We start from the raw sequence: 18,957 nt of genomic DNA on the forward strand, positions 1-18,957 counted from the left end.
GCCTTCCCTCTGCTTGAGCCCAGGGTAAGTGGCGGCCAAAATATTTTCGTATGTGATCCACTTAAGAGCTCTTTTTCTCCTGCTGTTTCTCTCCAGCTAGCAAGAAAGCCTGTGGCTTTTCGCTTTTCACAGCTGATACTATTTTACTTTCCACTCTGTCGCTGTAGGCTGGGAAGCCCAGCTGGGGGTTTAGACCCTGCCCTTCTCAGGGGGAATCCCCAGCTGCTGAGCTGTTTCTCAGTCCCTTCAGCAGCCACCCGTGTGAGCCCAGCCAGCCCTTCCGCGTCTCCGCACTCCCTACCGGTCACGTTGTGATGTAGCGGCCTTTTCTGTCTCTCCGTGGTTATAAGACTTCTTTCCAGCTAGTGTTCCGTTGGTTATTCCAGATGATTTCTCCAAAATTAAGTTGTAAATCCAGACTGGTCCTGGGAGGAGGTTAGTGTAGCTTCCACTTACTCCTCCGCCATCTTGGATCTCCTGATTTTTTTTTTTTTAAGAGGGCAGGGAATACATATTGCATTCCTCGATCTTTCCTCTTATGAAACTGGTATAATGCAATTCAACAAAAATATATGAAGCACCTACTATGTAGCAGGGACTTTGCCCTCTCTTCAAGGAGCTTTCAATGCAGTGGGAAAGTCAGACAAGGAAATGGACAATTACTCTATTGTGACAAGCATTAAAAGGGAGAAAAATACCAGGTGCTGCTGGAGCACACGGGAGGGGCAGTTGAATCACCTTGGTTTCTGAAGGAAAGTTTCCTAGATCAGTACTTCTCAAGGGTAAGTGTGCACACAAATCACCTGGGAGTCTGGTTGCACATCCTGACTCAGGGGGTTCAAGGCGGGGCCCAGGAGTCTGCATTTTTGACAAGCTCCTTGGAGATGTTGATGCTCCTATTTGAGGACCACACTCAGACACCAAAGGACCCCAACTGAGAACAGACCAGTGCAGAGGAGGTTCACTCTGGACACGGGACACCACGTAAGCACAGCCAGAGGCAGACCACAGAGCAACCGCTCCTTTCCTCATGCATCTTAAGGAGGGAGAGCAAGAAGAATTAAAGGCTAGGAAAACATCAACAATCTTGGAAGTATGATGCATCCCTATTAAGTAGATTTAAGAGCTCTCCAATTCACAGTAATTAGAAAAAGACAAATCTAAATTTAGAAGTCTGAGCCACAAGGTATTTGTAAAGGGAGTTGACTTATTTCAAGTATTTATAGACCCCTGAACCTATAGCTTCTCAGATCACCACCATATCTATTGAGATGTAAAAGTAAATACTATTGACATTTAGCACACTGGTCTCAAGAACTTTAAAATATTCATTTTCCTAGGTAGATTTCCAAACACCTTCATGAGTGCTCCCCACACAATTTTTTGGAGTATTTAAGATAAATTTCAACTGGATCTGTATCCTGAGTAAATAGTTCAAAATACAGCGGTACCTCGGTACTCATTGTTAATTCATTTTGAAATTTGTGACAAGTGCCAGAATCGATGAGTACTGAGCAAGCAACGAGTGATGAAGCATTTTCTCTTGCAGGGTGATGTTATGACTCAATACAGGTTCTACGAAGAGTAATGAGTTCTGAGCAAGTGCGGAGTGCTGAAACACTTTCTTTCCCCACCAAAATGCAATGAGTACAGAATCTGACAGGTTCTGAAGCTGATGAGTACCGAGGTATGACTGTAGCAAGATTTTATATAATAAATATAGATGATGCCATTCGAAAAAGATAAAATGAACAAAATCTAAGTGATATATTGATATTATGGGCTATTTCATTAAAAAATTATGTTTTATGCAAGTAAGGGAATGCAGCTCATTACTGCAAAAGGAAATTAAATATCCACACTAATTGAACTCTTGTGTACAGAGAATATAGGAGTATAAAATATTATATACTCTGAAAAGTCCTGTTACCATCTGGTCATCTGACTCAGCAACAATACTGTGAATATTTCAGGCAAATTATTGCATAAGTAGTTTCTTCAGAACAAAGTTTCATTCAGAAGTTGGCACTAACTATACTGCTTGAACTGATGATTATAAAGAGAAAACACATTCAAAATTATTTTTTAAAGAGAGATATGTTTTTGGAAAAATTACACTGACTGACTAATAAGGAGAAGAAGAAGACTTAATATCTTAATAAGGACTGTCCCCAAACTGTTTAAATGAGCTATAGCATCCATGTCTGGATAATGAAATACTGTGTCACTTAATTAAATGACTATGTTTCATAAAAATAAGAACTACTGGCCACATTTCTCCAGGAAATTATATCAATGAGCAACTTTTCTTTCTGTGACAATAAGTAACTTATCCATGATACTGTTGGTAGAACAAACTTAACTTACTGACCTATTCCTACAAATCTTCTACAAGGTTTTAAGAAACAAGCATTCCAAGAAAGGAAAAAGAGCAGAAAAGAAACTCACTCTGGGACCATGAAGAAGTCAATCAAAGTTTCAACCATTCCACTGACACCATTAAAGAAAACCTGCGTGAAAGCAGGTGGGAAGTTTCCAGGGCCCAGCTACCATGTGCTGTGTTTTGAATTCAACAGAAAATAGGTCCTTTATGCTGTTAAACAGAAAGATGCACTCACAAATGAGTTTGTCTCCCAAGTTTTAATGTTAACACGAATTATCACTAACACTGGACCCCAGACCGGAGGCACTACACTACAGCCGTACTCTGCCATCCCTAGGGGCCCTTCTCCTAGCGGCTGTATCAAGTTGCTTTGTCCTGGAGAGAGTCCTACCAGGATTAAACAAACAACAAGTAAACAAGCAAATGCAACAACACACCACACTTCACAGCTAGGGAATCTGGGTTTGGATTTGTAGAAATACAATTCAAACAAATCAACTTAACTTGACCCAGGGAACTACTCAGTTTTAAAGAAATGTCTACATTATCCCTCTGTTCCCCAGCAAGGAGGCTCAGTAGAAAGAATATCTAATGCTTGAGAGAGAACTTCTGTTAGTTGACTTTCATAACCAGAAAAAGTTACATAGTATAAAATTGTTCCATTGAGGCCAATTCCGTGGCTTCTTGAACAGGCGAGTTTATTCTACAAACGGCACCTTTCTCAGTGGTCACCTCAGGCTCTGCTCAGTGGCTTCCCTACTCTGGCCACCCTCAGGATAATTCAATGTCCCCCAAACCCACTCTGATATCCCTAAGAGTACATGAGAAAGCAGCCCCCCCTTTGTTTCTAGAAAATCCCAGAAAGATGCAGAGAAGGCAGAAGATAAACAAAGCCAAGGAGGGACAGGAGCAGCGCTTGGGTGTCCAGCATGCCTCCCTGGTCAGTGGCCGGATGTGGAGAGTGGAAAAATGTCTTCCTGAATTATAACTTTTCCCCAGAGTAGCACTTCCTATGTTTTCCAAATTATTCCACAGTCTGTAGCTGGCTTCTTCCTACCACACCTCTGAGAAGTGGTATCTCCATTCTGTTGACAAGAAGCTAGCGCAAGGATCAGCGTCATCAAACATTAAACACGGGCTCTGAGTGAAGCTGGCCCCTGAGTTCCTTCCTGGTGAATTCCAGAGAACCGGAAACTCGATAGCAATCACAGTCCGCAGCAACACTGCATCCCCAGGACAGAGTGAGAGGAAAGAACAGCATATCCAATTGAAATCACCAGGGGAATTTTGGAAACCAGATTCAATATCCCATCCTGGAATCTGGCCAAGCTACCCAAGCAGAGTGTTTTCTCCCTGCTGCACATACCAAAGGCCTTGTCAACATGAGGAATTCATTTTCTTGCCTTCTCCTGGGGGATGCTGAACAGAGAAACAGTAAGGTTATGCGCAGAGTGCGAAATTAGGAGACCAGAAACTGCTGCCAGAGTTAGCTCCATGACCTTGGGCCAGTCACTTAACCTCTCTGCATCTGTTTCTTCATCTGGAAGTCAAGAGAGCTGGACCAGGATCTCTAAGCGCCGTCTGTTCTAATGCTCTGCACTCTAACATTAGGGGAGGCAGACAGAAAGACAGACAAGAGTAGACGTTGTCATAATTTTTTTCAGCAAGAAAAACAGTAAAGCTGAGAGATTCTTGACAGCTTGCAGTGACACTGGGTATTATCACTGGTTCTCTGTCCCCTGGACAAGCACTGGCCACCTCACTGCTGCTGACACTGCACACTCTGCCAGCAGGGCTTCCCTGGGCTCCAACAGGGCACCCTAAAGAGGCAACACTTGTGTGACTGACTTCGGGAAGGCAGCTTCTCCCCACTCCCATTGTCTGACAAGACATCCTCAGGACATGTAATAATCAGATAAACAGCAGACATTTGGAGAGCGCATGCTTTGTGCCTTCCGTGCATTAATTCTTTAATTTCTATAACAACCATGTGACACAGATACTAATATTATCCCCATCTTCCTGACAATGGAGGCACAGAGTTGAAATAATTTGTCCAAGGTCACACAGCTTCTAAGTGGTGCTGTCAGATGAAAACTCGGGTCTCCCCCAATATTGCACACTGCCTCTCTAATGACAGTATAAAACAGACAATTAGACATCTATTCTTTCACCATTAATGAGCACTCCAACATGCAGTGGGCTGTTGCCTACATCAAGGCTATGTGGTCCTGTTTTAGAGGGACAACATGGAGACACCAGAGGAAACAAAGCATAGTGGGAAAGACAGACTCTAGGTCTGACTTCCTGCTCTACCTCTTACTGCATATGTGGCCTTTGAAATTTTCTTACATAAGTCACAGTTCCTTGTCTGTAAAATGTGGATAATAATATCCGCTTCATAGCTTTATTGTGACACTGGCATAAAACAATGCTTGTAGAAGTCCCAGCTAGTTTTTAAATTATGACAAAGTAAGATTATCTGTATTTAAAATCTCAAAGAATAGATAAAAACTGCTGTAGATTCCTGGTGGCTAAGCTGGGACAAAAGACTGAATTCTGATTTTAGAGATATGTCTATTCATTTACTTGACACCAATGTCAATTAAGCTATTCATATCTACTGACATCTATTGAAACGTACTAACATGTATTTATTACTAGTCATTGGGAGTCGTATGATTTCTGATTCCCTTCAGTTGTTCTAAGAGTGTCCAAAGTTCCAACAGTGGTTTCCTGCCAGAAGGGATGGCTGGGTCCCCTAAAATATGAGAACAGCTCTGCAAGTGAGGAGCTCTCGGCTGTCTCCCAGCTCCATCACTCACCCAGACAACACACCTGTGGGTGCCTCAGTTTCTCCTCCCCTAAAATGGGGGCCAGTTTCTGTTCTCACCTCTCCCACAGAGAGAGTAATGACGAGAGTGGTGCTGATGCCTAACATCTGCATGACCCCTAACACCTGAGCATTTTTAAGGTTTTTCACATGCCTTATTATCTAATTTAGGTAATTAGCAGATTTTTGACAACCATGAGGACATATTTAGTAAATTAAGCAAAAGAACTTTTTGCTCTTCAGTGCAAAGCAAAAAGAAAATACATTTAAAATGTGTATATCTACATTTGTGTATATGTACATACATGTATATCTGTAAATTACACACATTGTGTATAATATATGAACATATGTGAATTTAGTACATCAGTTCTGTAGCCTTCAACAAGAATAAAAACACTACATCTATCACACCACTGGATTTGTTTTAAAATATCTTTACACGTGTTTGCATTCCCCAGTGATATCTACCACATGTCTAAATCACAGAGTCAACACTATTTTTTAAATATTTATGAAAAAATGCAAATGGCTAAAAATGGATCCCATTTCTCAAATTTCATGCAACTATTATTTTAGAATTGATTCCTATAATTGTGTATTTCCTAAAAACTTCAGACCAGTCACCTAAGACTGTAGCCACAATTTTAAGCTGACTTTGGGGGAAAATGTCAGTTATACAGCTTTAAAATGGTAACTGTTTAAACCACCCACATGATAACCCTAAGCTTCAATTTTGTAAAATAAAATGTATTCATCAAATTACATATAGTTTAATCTAGATAATGAATCATAAATAAAACTTCACTGAAGTCATTTATATACCCACATAAATAATGCCAAAACCATGTAGAAAATAGACCTGACACAACTTAAAGTTTAACAGAAAAGAAACAGAAACCTTTGGTGCATATTTACTTCTTTTTCTGTATTTACCAACTTAGTCAATCCCAGGACACCCTATACTTAATCTTTCATGTGTGGTCCTCCAATCTAAACTATTCTGACTTTTTAGGCATATTAGGCTACAAGATATATATATATATAAACTTCTGTTGGAATCATTGAAGTGAAATTTGTATAAATCATTAGCTAAGTGAGTTTATAGAATGGGAAAGTGTTTGCCAAGATATATTATAAGAGGAATCTAAATCATCAACTAATCCACACAAGGGCTGAATTCCTCAAACACATAGGCAGATTAGATGACAGAGAGATAGCACATGGAAATAAGCATGCAAATAACTGACACTCTGTCTAGAAGTGTGATAAAATGCACTGTTTCTCCAACTACTCTAAATATCCACAGAGGCACATATAGAGCAGAAACAGTGGTAGGAACAGCCAGACTAGATTTAAGCCCGCTCTGTTGCCATAGGAGAATCATCTTCCCCTGACACAGGCCTCCTCTTCTGAACACCCCATACTGGCTGATGGACCCGCCATCCTCTGGGTCACCACAGCCAGAGAGCACTGGGAGTCAGCATAGATTTCTCCTTTATCCTAACACCTCTTTGCTCAGTCAGTGCCCAAGCCCAGGGCTTCTAACCTCCTTACCCTCCCTCGATCTCCTCCCCCACCCCTTGCCTCCATTCTCACCATCATGCCTTTAGTTGAGGCAGCACCAGCTTCAGGAAAGCCAGTCTCAGGAAGTGGACCTTGTAGCTGAGTCAGGAGGGGCAGAGGCAAACTTGGTGCCAAGGGGTCTCACCCAGGCAAGGACAAACAAGGGGGGAATCCGAAAGGAGGGGGCATCTCAAACTGAGGTATAGCCCGCTGAAGCCAGAAGGAGAGGGTGGGAGAGGCAGAGGCCCATATCATCTGTTCCTTTTGGGGGACTGAAACTAAAACACGGGGGATGGGGGTGGACAGGTGAACACTATACAGCAAAATCACAAAGCAGGGACTTGTTTACAAAGGAGTCTGAATTCCATCAAGCAGGTGACTTTCTGCAATTAAGGTCGAGAGGGTCAACATCAGACATGGATTTAAACTCTCATCTCTGTCATGTTGTGGGAGCGAGGACTGAAGACTGGGAGACAAACCAAACCGTCCCACATAACCCAAGAGGCTCCAGAGGTTCGTGGTCACCAGAGAGATAAACCCACATGCCTGCTCAGGCTAATGTGAACATTCCCATTTTGTAAGAAGGTATACTACCAATTCTATTTTCCTCCCATTCCTGGAGTTCTGTAAGCAATGCCCAAGCAATTGACAGGACAAATAGAAATGCACTGATTAAGGGTCTCGAGTCAAATTAAAAATATTTCTGGATTATCCACTATGGGCAGTGCATCATATGAAGGCCTCCCGGAAGCACCAAATGTATCCTCTCTGGCTGTAAAGCTGAGCTGGCATCAGACCAATTTTATTTCTTGTATCCACACACACTGTTAGGATGAAATAAACAGTCCCACCAAACGGTGGGCTACACAAAGTTGAGTTTACTGTCTGCCTGGCAGAGAGAGGCTCCTTTCTTGGGAGTCAGATTCACAGGGCTCCCAGACATAGAGAGGCCAAGGCACAAAGCTAAAGAGTAGGCAGTACACCAAATCAGGCAAAATTCTGAGGTCAGGTCACTAAGGGCCACAGAGAAGCGTGTCAGCTCTCCTCTGTAATTTGAAGCTTTCATATTAGAGCCTCGTTTGAACAGATCCAGAAGAGGTTGTTGGCAACATTCCAGGGGGTCTGGGGTCCTTCAGGACACACACCCATACGTGCATGCTCCAAGCGTGGCAAGATTGTGACTTTAATCACACACACAATATGACAACAATAACCACCATCAAATAACTTACTGCATCTCTCAGGCCTGTTTTACTTGAATTACATGGTTGTTTCTCAAAATGAAGGGAACTTTTAGTAAGAATTCTGGGACTGTAAAATATATACCTGCCTCCCTATTTGTCATTTTATGGCATTTAACCATTGTTATTTTTTTTAGATATTTTCATTTATTGATTTTAGAGAGAGAGGAAAGGAGAAGGAGAGAGAGAGAGAGACAGAAAAACTGATTTGTTGCTCTACCCATTTATGCATTCATTGGTTGATTCTTGCATGTACCCTGACCAGGGATCAAACCTGCAACCTTGGAGTGTTGGGATGATGCTCCAACCAACTGAGATAGCTGGTCAGGGCTAACCATTGTTTTTCACGCCTCCCACCTGTATCCTTAATTCCAAAACCATCTTTCCAGACAGAAGGTCTCTAAGTCAGAATACCATCTTCTAGGCAGGTTAGATAGATCCTTAAAAACCTGTATTGGTGCCTAAGAAACTCATGCATCAGCTTTACCAGCTCAGCCACTTACAGTCATTGAAAACGTGGTTCTGTTCATCCTGAATCAATGAATTTCTATTGAAGCGTATGTTTCTCTAACACACACAATAAACTGGCACTTGGCAGTGATTTCAACAAGAGAACAGGGCCAGCCTGCCATGAGAACAAAGCTGAGGGAGCAGAAGCAAGCCAGATTTAAATGAGTTAATCTGTAGAGAAATCCTTCTCTGAAGGGTGTTACTTAACACAAAGCCAGCCATCCTCTCTTTCGGGTCCTAAAACTGCCTTCCCTCTCATCCATCTGCCCTGAGAGAAGCTTGTCTGTCTAGTGTAAGAGAACCAGAGAACCAAGTTACTACTGCAAGGACCACCCAGGCCTCTGATGTCCTGCTCTTACCTGGTTAAGACGTTCAATTCACTCTCCCTCTAGAAGGCCCAGCCCCACCACACCTCCTGCTGACGCTGGCCACCGGGAATCCTGCACCTTGGCGTCAGCTACCTTCAGCAGCCCTGATCCCCTTCTGATAGTGGGCTCAGCACCTCATCATGCTGGCTTGACCAACCCCAACACCAGCCTCAGACAGCCAGGTTCTAGCTCTTGAATCCAGCCAGTGGCAGGTATCTGATGCCCTCGATGGGATGGTGGGCTCAAGCCAATCCCCCTCTCTGATGATGAAATTCAACTCTTCTAAATGGAACCTCTCACCTAAAGGAAGCATGTCAGGTGTGTTTGTGAATGTACACATCTTTCCATACTCCTGGACACATGAATAGCAGCTCCACCCCCTGGGGGGTGAGACCAGGAGGCAAGGGTTCCAGAGCAGCTGTTCTCAACACTGACTTGGCCATATGCTAGAATCACTGTGGGGGAGAGGGGTTGCCTTGTAAAATTTCTGAGGCCCACCAGAACCTCCAACTCTACCTCAATAGGTCTAGGATGGGGCCTGGGCATTGGGATGTTCTAAAAAGCACCCCTGATGGTTTTAATTGCAACTAGAGCTGAGAACCACTGATTTAGAGAGAAAAAGGGAGAGACCATCAGCTGAGACTCCCCTGTGCACCCAGATGGAGGAGAACATGGAATTTAAAAGCAGTGCCTACTCAGGCCCCTTTCCTGGCCAAGATAATCTCTGTGGCTACAAGGTAACCATTAAAACAGCATGTTGAATTCTGGTGCCATAGTTCATGCAGACTGCCTCTTTCACCCGCCCGAGCCTCAGTTTTCCCAACTATTAGGAAAAGGGCTACTCTCGGTTCACTTTTGTTACTTTGCTCAGCCCCCATTTTCTAGCTTTATGCATCTCTTTCTCGCTTCATCTTTCACTTACGTGCAGACTGTTACTTTATATATTTGCCTTTCTAGTTCTCAAAAAAGAAATGCTGTATGTGTTGTTGCCTTGAAATTAGATTTGGATAGTGTCTGCCCTCTAAGTAAATAATAGCACAGAAACTATAAGCTCTATAATTTAACCAGAGTATGTGACACTGATAATGCGACAGTCCCTAATGGATAAAATACCCATTCTTGGGACCGGAGCTAACTATTCCGCTGGGGAACGCTTGTACTGAATCATACATATCCTGCCCCTTGAATGCCAAAGTCAGACCAGCAGCTCTCTGCTGCGCAGCACCTGCCCTACACTTTTAATTCCCCTCGAGCTTCATTTAATACCTGCTTATCAAGAAGAAGATTCATTTTGGAACTATTTTCAGAACAAGTATAAAAACATCTTTAAGGATATATTAGCTACATTACTTTAATCCAATAGAATATATAAATCTCTCATCCTGCAATAAATTCAGTACATAAAACAGCAAGCAGTCTCTCAGATGGGCCTACTTGGATGAAAAATAGCATGGAAATATACAAATGACCAGGGTATATGGCAGAATTTGGAACAAAGCAGGTCTCTGGGCCTTTATCTATAATGATTTAATTCTGGAAAGTACCAAATAAATTTTTTATGTTGTTTCAGAAAACTTAAACATCTAGCAAGCCTAGATCACAGCTGAGTTCCAGACCTCCACTGCCACTGGTCATCTCCACATGGCCATCATCAAAGCGCTCAGACTCGGCATGTCTACATCAGAACTCGTGACTGGTCCTCCTGTTCTTGTGCTTTAATTCAGGTAAAAAGGTCATTATCTACCCAGCTACCCAATCAAAACCTGGTGGTTCCTCTAGAATCCTATCTCCCCTCAACTGTCTCCCCACTCCTTCCAAGTCGCTCAGTCCTAGAGATTCTATTTTGTGCACACACTCAGATTTGTCTCTTCTATCCCAACTTGTAGCTCCTATTTAAATGCACTGCTTCCCAGACTCCTCCAGTGGCCTCCTAACTACTCCCCTGGTATTGAGTCTTGACCCCTCCAATCCATCCTTCTATGTTCTGCCACAGTAATCTTTCTAAAGCAATCCTGATCACATTATCCAACTCATTAAAACTTTTCACTGGCTCCTTACAGTCTACAGAATGACAATCAAGGTCCAAAGCAGGGTATACAGCCCCCTACTATCTGATCTCTCCAACCTCAGGTCTCCCATGCCTCACCTTGAACCCTCTGCTCAGTCTGATGAGCTACCTGGAGTTCCCAGCACACCAGATTGCCTCTCCTCTCTGTACCTGGGCTGTTCCTTCTGGTGGAACATACCTCTACCATTCTGCCCCCAGCAAAATATTCTCATTTTCTGGGCCCACCTCTTCTACAAAACCTTTACCTCAATCTCCACCCTGAAGAAAAAGCTGGGCAGCCCTCCCCTTGAGCCTTAATCAAACTTCTCTCACAGCATCTACATTATCACACTTATTTAGTAACAACCGTGAGCTCCTGGAGGACAAGAATTGCATCTTACCTTTTAACCTCTGTGCCTAGCAAGGCTGCTGATACGCAGGAATTTAATAAATATTGGTTAAATGAATGAATGTTTCAATGACAGCATTCTAACAGTGGTTCCCAAACCACTTTCTTTACAACACAAATCCTTTGCTTTTGGCTGCTTATGATGTGGAATTGCCTCTTATTCCACTTCCAAGTCATTTATAAAGGACAAAAAATAAAATAAAATAAAAAATAAAAAAACTAAGTCCTGGAGATATATCACCTTATCTCCTGAGAAATCATTTCTTTGTTCTGTATTCCTAAAAGAAGGGGTCATGTCTGAAGATATTTCAAAAGCCGATCGTGTGAAACTATCAAAATGAGTAATTCCCAGTCCCTGGTGCTCACTGGCATAAAGCCCTCTCCCTGGCAGGGATGATTATTTGAGTGAGACACAGGGTGGAGACACTAATTAAAGCAGAATGACTGCAGCACAGCCAACATAACATGTGAAGTCTACCGCCATGTCCCCTGCCCATGTAGATGAGAAATAATGCTGACTTCCCTGGATTTGTGGCTTCTCAGCCAATGAAAGAGTCATATAAAAATAAGGGGAGCATCCTCACTTCATCAGTGGGCAGCCCCTGTGCCCAAAGCAGAGACTCTGGAAGGCTCTGGGCCCGTGTCTAGAATTCCATCTAAAATATCAGATATCTGCAACATGGCAGCAACTAATACCTAGCAAATACCCTCTTCTTCAAGTGCTGATTTCATACTGGAAAGTTTCAATAAATGTTTCACTAACGTAGTGTTTTCCTACTTAATGCTAAATGTAATTTGTTTTCTCCAATTCTCTTCCATGGAATCATTTTATGCAATCCTCAGACAATCTGAAACTCTTTGCGTCCCAAATAGACAATCTAGGGAACCTAGAAATGACCCAAACAACTAAACAAATAATTGAAAACCCTTACATTAAAGAGCTATTCAGACCCATCTGTTCTGGAACACTCATCACATATGACGCGGAATAGGACAGATTCTCCCTCACCTCAGTGGTCCTGGGTTTGTACTGATCGCAGCAAACCATTGTCCACAGGGCGCTGTTGGTCCCTGAGACAGAAGTGGGAGGGCTGGGTTACTCAGGAAGAATGTATGGGTGTGACAGTTTGTTTTAAGGCCCTACAAGGCCTGTTTCCATTCTGTTTTGCTTATCTGGACAGGATTCTTGCTCTATGCTGGTTCCAAATCCCAAAAATTTCAAGGATATTTCTAACATCTTTTATTAATAGAAGTTCTTAAAATTTTCATAGCACAATACTCAGATACAACTCCAAACAGGGAAAAGCAGGTACCATATAAGGCTTTGTTCCCCAAACCCCGTGAGACACAGGGAAGGACTTGCTCATGATGGACACCACGTTAATGAGAGGTCATCATCTGGGGGGCTCTAGACACACTGGAATGGTCCTGTGTGTGCCATTATACTAAGGGTGAGATCTGGATTTGGTGCTATTACACATAGGGAGCGAAAATAAAACTCAATGAAGAGATAAAGCACTTATAGATAGTGAATCTATGAAATTTTCTGGGTGGCAGAAAATGGAAGACCTGTCAGAGTGTGGAAATAACAATGGTAGGGTTAGCATTCCAGGCTCTGCAAGGCAGTGAACAAGGCACTCTGTTCTCTAAGCTTCATCTCCTAATTATAAAATAAAGCCACAACAATAATAATAATACTAGGAGCAGTGGTGACAGCAGCTACCCTTTACTGAGCACTTACTGTGTAGTAGGTGCTGTTGAAAGCACTTTACAAACACTTGTGGAGTACCCTCTCACTTAATCCTGAGACCATATGTAGAGATATGATTAACTTCATTTCACAGAAGTGGCTCAGAGCTCAGTAACTGGCCCAAGGTCATCAGCTAGAGTGAGTGTCAGGGTCTTAGTTCAAAACCAAGTCTACTCAACTGCCATGATGTTAGGGAAAAAAATAACTGCCTCAAACCACTGCTGCAAATGTTATAAAACATAAGATGTATAGTTGAAAATTGCTCTCAACGCACTTCACGAGCATTAGTCATCATTCGCAGAGCCTACCCACTCCCTGCTGCCAGTGTGTCGACCATTCTCTTTGAACTCTGGGAGGCCAGCACTCACAGCTTTCTCCCTCCCTTGGATTAGGGACCACGGATAACCCCAAGGCTGTTGGGGAAGAAGGCGGTGCCTCCTGGCACTTACTTTCGGAGAACGGCTATCTCATTCTCTATGCTGCTTTCTTTGCCCTTCAGCGCCTTCTTAGGAATGCACTTCACTGCAAAGAGCTTTCCAGTTGCCTTCTCTTCAGCTAAGACCACTTCAGAAAATGCCCCGCTGTGAAGAAAGAGGAAGAAAAAAAGTGGTTTAGGTTCAGGGGTTTGGAGTTCCACAAGGTTCCTCTAATCCCACTACGAAAGTTTGAACAATAATAGTAACACGAATACCGCCAGCCTTATTGTTACTTTATTATCCAGCACCACTGCTGACCAAAGTTCTTTAGGCAAACAAGTACACACATGCAGATGTGCCCTCAGGCAAAGGCGCACGTGGATGTCCACATGGGTTTGGCTGCCTCCCTGTTCCACCTGCCGCCCTGTAGAACAACACTGTTGCAGTCACTTGGGAGCAAACAGAGAAGCTTCCAGCAAGGTTCCTACAGAGAAAGACTGTGTGCATTTGAAGTTGTCTGCACCCCCACCCCAAGTTGACCAGAAGTCATACTAAAATTACTAGATTCCTTGTAGGCCTTTTCATCCCAAGAAAATTAGGAAGCATTTCACAAACATTTAATTAATTCTTGTAGATATATAAGGATGTAACTAAAGTGTGAATTAGTGCAACACATGACATTGACACGAGGTTAATTAACTGGTAAGGAGGGGCATGCAAGTCTTCAATAACTAGCTTGCTTTATTAAACAAAACAAACAAAGAAACAAAGACACAAATGATGCCCTGACTGGGAGAGACTCTCCCGCCTGGAAATATAAATTTTTAACTCTGTAAGGGCAGAGCAACAAGCTGAAAGTGTAACCAGGACTCAAGGACAGACAGCCCATTTCTCCAGAGAACTCCCTGTGGTCAGTGAGCCCTGGAGCCAGAGCTTCAGTGGCCATCTTGTTCACCCTACCCACCACCACCTCCTGTATTTGCCAGCAGGTAGGGCCTGGAAGCCATACTTGGGTGGGGGGAAACATCCCCAATGGCTTTGAAACAAAAACAGGCTCCTCCATTGTCCACTCCAGATCTCAGCAACTTAGATCTGAGCCCACAGGTCAAGGAAAACTACAAGCCGCTGAGTCATTCTCTGTCCCTAGACTTTCTCTTTTATACTCGGAGACACTAAACACGGCTTCTACACAGTTATGATGAGAGACAACCTTTCCTGCATGAAAAGAAATCGCTAAAAAGACCAATGTCATCCCAATACCAGTGCGTCGGGGGCTTTTGTTCTTCAGACAACATCACAGAAATGCCAAAGCAAGGAGAAGGTACTGTTCTCTCCATCTCCTTTCCCTTTTAAAGGGATATGCATCTGTCACGGACCAAAAGAAGACAAAATCCTTTCCAGTGAGAGGAATTCACTCCACTTAGTACAATTAACTGCGTGTTTGGAACAGTGTTTCTACTGGAACATTAACTCCCACAAGAGAAGTCCATCTTCAAGGTCTGTATCTAATTACACAACCCTGAGGGGCAGAAGATGGGCATTCTACAAGAGAACCAAATGGAAAACGTCAGAACTAAGGTGTTCTGTCCAAATTCACGAATTATTGGCCAAGTAAGATTCTCCCCTCATAGTACCACATGCCTCACATGGAACCAGCCAGAAGAGCAATTATGAAATATAAATACATGAAAACTCATAACAGATTTATCACAGAGTGATATATGGAATAGGACGTTCCCAGTAGCACTGGGTTACTGCCAAGGGCTTTTGTCCAAAAAGACCAATTCACACAACATCAAGGAGTCCCCCAACCCAGGAGCTGTCCCCACCCAGCTGGCTTCTCTCTCAGGGATAGACCCAGATGGATTCATCTCAGAGTTAGTGAGCGTTCTTAGATGGAAGAAACTGTGGACGATGACGTACATGCCCTCTCTTGCTATACTCCAGGAGGCAGAATAAGAACTATGTTGGAGAGGAGAGAAGAAAGATTGGTGTGGAAAGACCAAGATTCTAACACCATGGGTGAAGACTTCTGTGCATTCATTTTCAGTTTCCCTATTTGCCACTGAGGCCTCTGATGCTGACATCTTCGCAGTGGGTTCTCTCCTGAGTCTGCTGGATTGACTATGTCCATTTTTCAGAAGGTAGAGAAGCCCTTTAGCAGTAGCGACCAAGCTACCAGAGCTCTGATGGAGAAATGCTGGCAGGCCCCACTCTGCATCCACCCAGGCTCCTGCCTCTGCAGTATCTGTATGAATGGTGACAAACCTTGGCCATTGCAGAGGAGGTCCTGTGCTTAGCTGAAGCTATCAGGAGCTAGAGGGATAAGTGCTTCCTTGTTCTGTGGGTCATTCTTCCCCTCAGTGGGAAGTGAGGTTTCTGTGTGAATCTACCCTTTGACCATGACATAATAGGGAGGGGACTAGAGGTCACCACCAGATATGGTGCCAGCAGCTGCCATAGGAAGTCAAGGTAAGGCAGTTCCTGGATCAAGCCCCTGACTCCAGAAGGGATGGACTATCTGTGACCCCGTGGTAAGGACAAGACAATGAGGCACAGATCCATAAAGGGCTTCATGAGCTAAGCATCTTGGGGCTTGACAATGAGGCACCTGTGAAAGGGACTAGGGCAGGCCCCAGAGGGCTAAGGTGCCCCTTGTGACTCCAGGAGTCTCCATCAGCAGTTACCGAGTAGAGGCACAAAGCCAAGGCTATACAGTCCCATCATCTCAGACTGAAAGTCAGTCTGCAATGCCACTTTTGGGTATAATCCAACAAAATTGGAAGCAGGAACTTGAACAGATATTTCTACACCCATGTTCCTGTTGGCATTATTCACTATAGCCAAAAGGTGGAAACAACCCAAATATCCATTAATGGATGAAAGGACAAATACATGAATAGACACACCATGGAATATTCAGCCATAAATATAAATGGAATTCTGACATAGGTTATAACACCAATGAACCTTGAAGACCTTATACCAGTGGTGCTCAACCTTCCTAATGCCGCAACCCTTTAATACAGTTCCTCATGTTGTGGTGACCCCCAACCATAAAATTATTTTCCTTGCTACTTCATAACTGTAATTTTGCTACTGTTATGAATCATAATGTAAACATCTGATATGCAGGATGTATTTTCATTGTTACAAATTGAACATAATTAAAGCATAGTGATTGATCACAAAAACAATATGTAATTATATATGTGTTTTCCAATGGTCTTAGGCAACCCCTGTGAAATGGTTGTTCGACCCCCAAAGGGGTCATGACCCACAGGTTGAGAATAGCTGCCTTATACTAAGTGAAAATAGGACGGAATCAAAAGAACAACTACTGTATAATCCCATGTATATGAGGTACTTAGGGCAGTCAAATTCATAGACAGAAAGTAGAATGGTGGGCACCAGGGGATGGGGAAGGGGGAGTTTAGTGTTTAATGAGTATAGAGTCTCTGTTTGAGAAGACATGTTTTAGGGATGGATGGTGATGATAGTAACACAACAATGTGAATGTACTCAATGCCACTGAATTGCACATTTAAAAATGGTATACACACACACACACACACATTACCACAATAAAGAATAAAGATAAATAAAAAGTCTGCCTGGTTCTACTAAATGGCATTACCTGAGGATAGACACACAGGAAAAATCTGATAAAACTTTTTACTCATTACCTCCCTAAAGGAGAAAGAAATTCTATGAATAATTGTAGAGAACCAGATATTATATACCACTTGACATTGACAAAGTACTTTGGCATATATCAACTAATTTGAGTCACAAACCTCAAGTAGTATACAGGAAGTTACTATCCCCTCCATTTCACAGATGAAGACATTAAGGCTCAGTCACACAGACAGTAATGGACAGAAAATAATATTTAGGTTTCATAACCCCTCCGAAGTCCCTTCAATACACTAAGCTGGACTGATCCATACTGGTGGCTGGGGGCCTACCTCACAAGCCTGGAAAGTGACAGAAATGGAGGGTCAGACTGTGTTTGGGGAGCTGCCACCCTTCCTGAGTGGGAAAATCCACCTGTTCCCTCATTTAACCAAACAATGTTCATTTACCTTCTACAAGCTTTCCAAAGACAAAGCTCTCTGGTCTCCTTAAGGGATATACGATTAGCATAAATTGTTATTGTTCTTGCAGTAGAAATCACTTGAAGACACTTCCCTGTTCCAGGAAAGCTAATTAAAAACATCAGAAGCAGAAACTCATGAATGAATAGTTTGGGTACTGTCAGTGTAATTACACAATAAAATGATGTGTGTGTCCACGTGTCTCTGTGGGAGGTAGACTGGGAGGGGGCTGGTGGCAGGAAGGAAGATGTACAAGAAAAATTGTTTGAGCCCATAAAGCCTTCAGACAACCAAAATATATATATATATATATATATATATATATATATATATATATATATATATATCCCTAGGAACATAAACTGGGACAGGGAATTATAAAGTTTTAAAATACAAAGAGGTCAAAGCAAGTTGCACTCTATCATCTGTGAAATACAAGCACTGTGTATTTAAAATGGAATGCTAGAGCCTTCCAGGCAGACTGAATTGCACTTGTATCTTGAAATGGCAGCCTGTGGGTGGCCAGCTCCCACCTGGCACCCAGGCCTCCTGCTCTCTGCAGTCTGACTTCTCCTCCCACCCCCACTTGATTGGAATCAGGAAATCTAGGCCCCTAGGGGGTGGGGGTCTTTCAACTGCTCATTCCAATGGCTTCTTCTTGTGCTCATCCTATTGGTCTTTTGTGTGACGTGTGAAGGGCCTCCTTCCTAAAACTCTGTCTTCTTCATGGTTCTATGACATAGTTCTCTCCTTCCACCATCTTCACCCATTCCTCTTCCTCCCATCAAACGTCAGTGAGCCCCAAGGTTGCATCCTCAGCCCTCCATTCATCCCATTCTATACTCTCCCCCTGCAAAACCTATTGTTTCCAGTTTCCACCTATCTCATCATGGCCCTTTCACCTGTATTGAAATTTTAATCTCTCTTATGTGCAAATCTCATTTTTCCAACTGCCTACTGGGTCTTTCTAGATAAATCTCCTGACCAGCCTCTCAAGAGCAGCATAACCAAGGTAAAAATATAAAACAAAACAACAAAAAAACAGTGTCTTCATCTCAAAACTTCTGACCCATAACATAGCCTAGAACCCTATTTCACTCCACTTTCTCATTTCTATAATGTTCGGGTCTTTTGTTAAAAAGACCACTGTTCTGGTTTCAGCTCGTTATTTCACTCTGGACTACTTTCAGGGCTCTCCCTGGCTCTTCTGCCCCCAACAAACCCACCTCTCCCTGCTATCTTCTACCCGCGACTGCAAAGATCTGATGATGTTACTATGCTACTTAAAGCTTTGAGGTTTCATATCTACAGGGGATAAATTTAACTCCTTTGCAAGT

At 42.9% G+C, this 18,957-nt stretch overlaps 1 protein-coding gene across 2 annotated transcripts in view; it reads right to left on the bottom strand.

The window, feature by feature from the left end:
• Positions 1–18,957, bottom strand: part of CAMK1D (calcium/calmodulin dependent protein kinase ID) — a 405,862-nt gene that overhangs the window by 239,767 nt on the left and 147,138 nt on the right. For both annotated transcript variants that reach the window (XM_090266536.1, XM_090266535.1), the window contains exon 2: positions 13,557–13,688. In XM_090266536.1, coding sequence (XP_090122662.1) covers positions 13,557–13,688 — 132 coding nt within the window. The remainder of the gene's footprint in view (positions 1–13,556; positions 13,689–18,957) is intronic.

Source organism: Furipterus horrens, unplaced genomic scaffold, assembly GCF_987537825.1.
Source record: "Furipterus horrens unplaced genomic scaffold, mFurHor1.1.pri manual_scaffold_2, whole genome shotgun sequence".
Lineage (NCBI taxonomy): Eukaryota > Metazoa > Chordata > Mammalia > Chiroptera > Furipteridae > Furipterus > Furipterus horrens.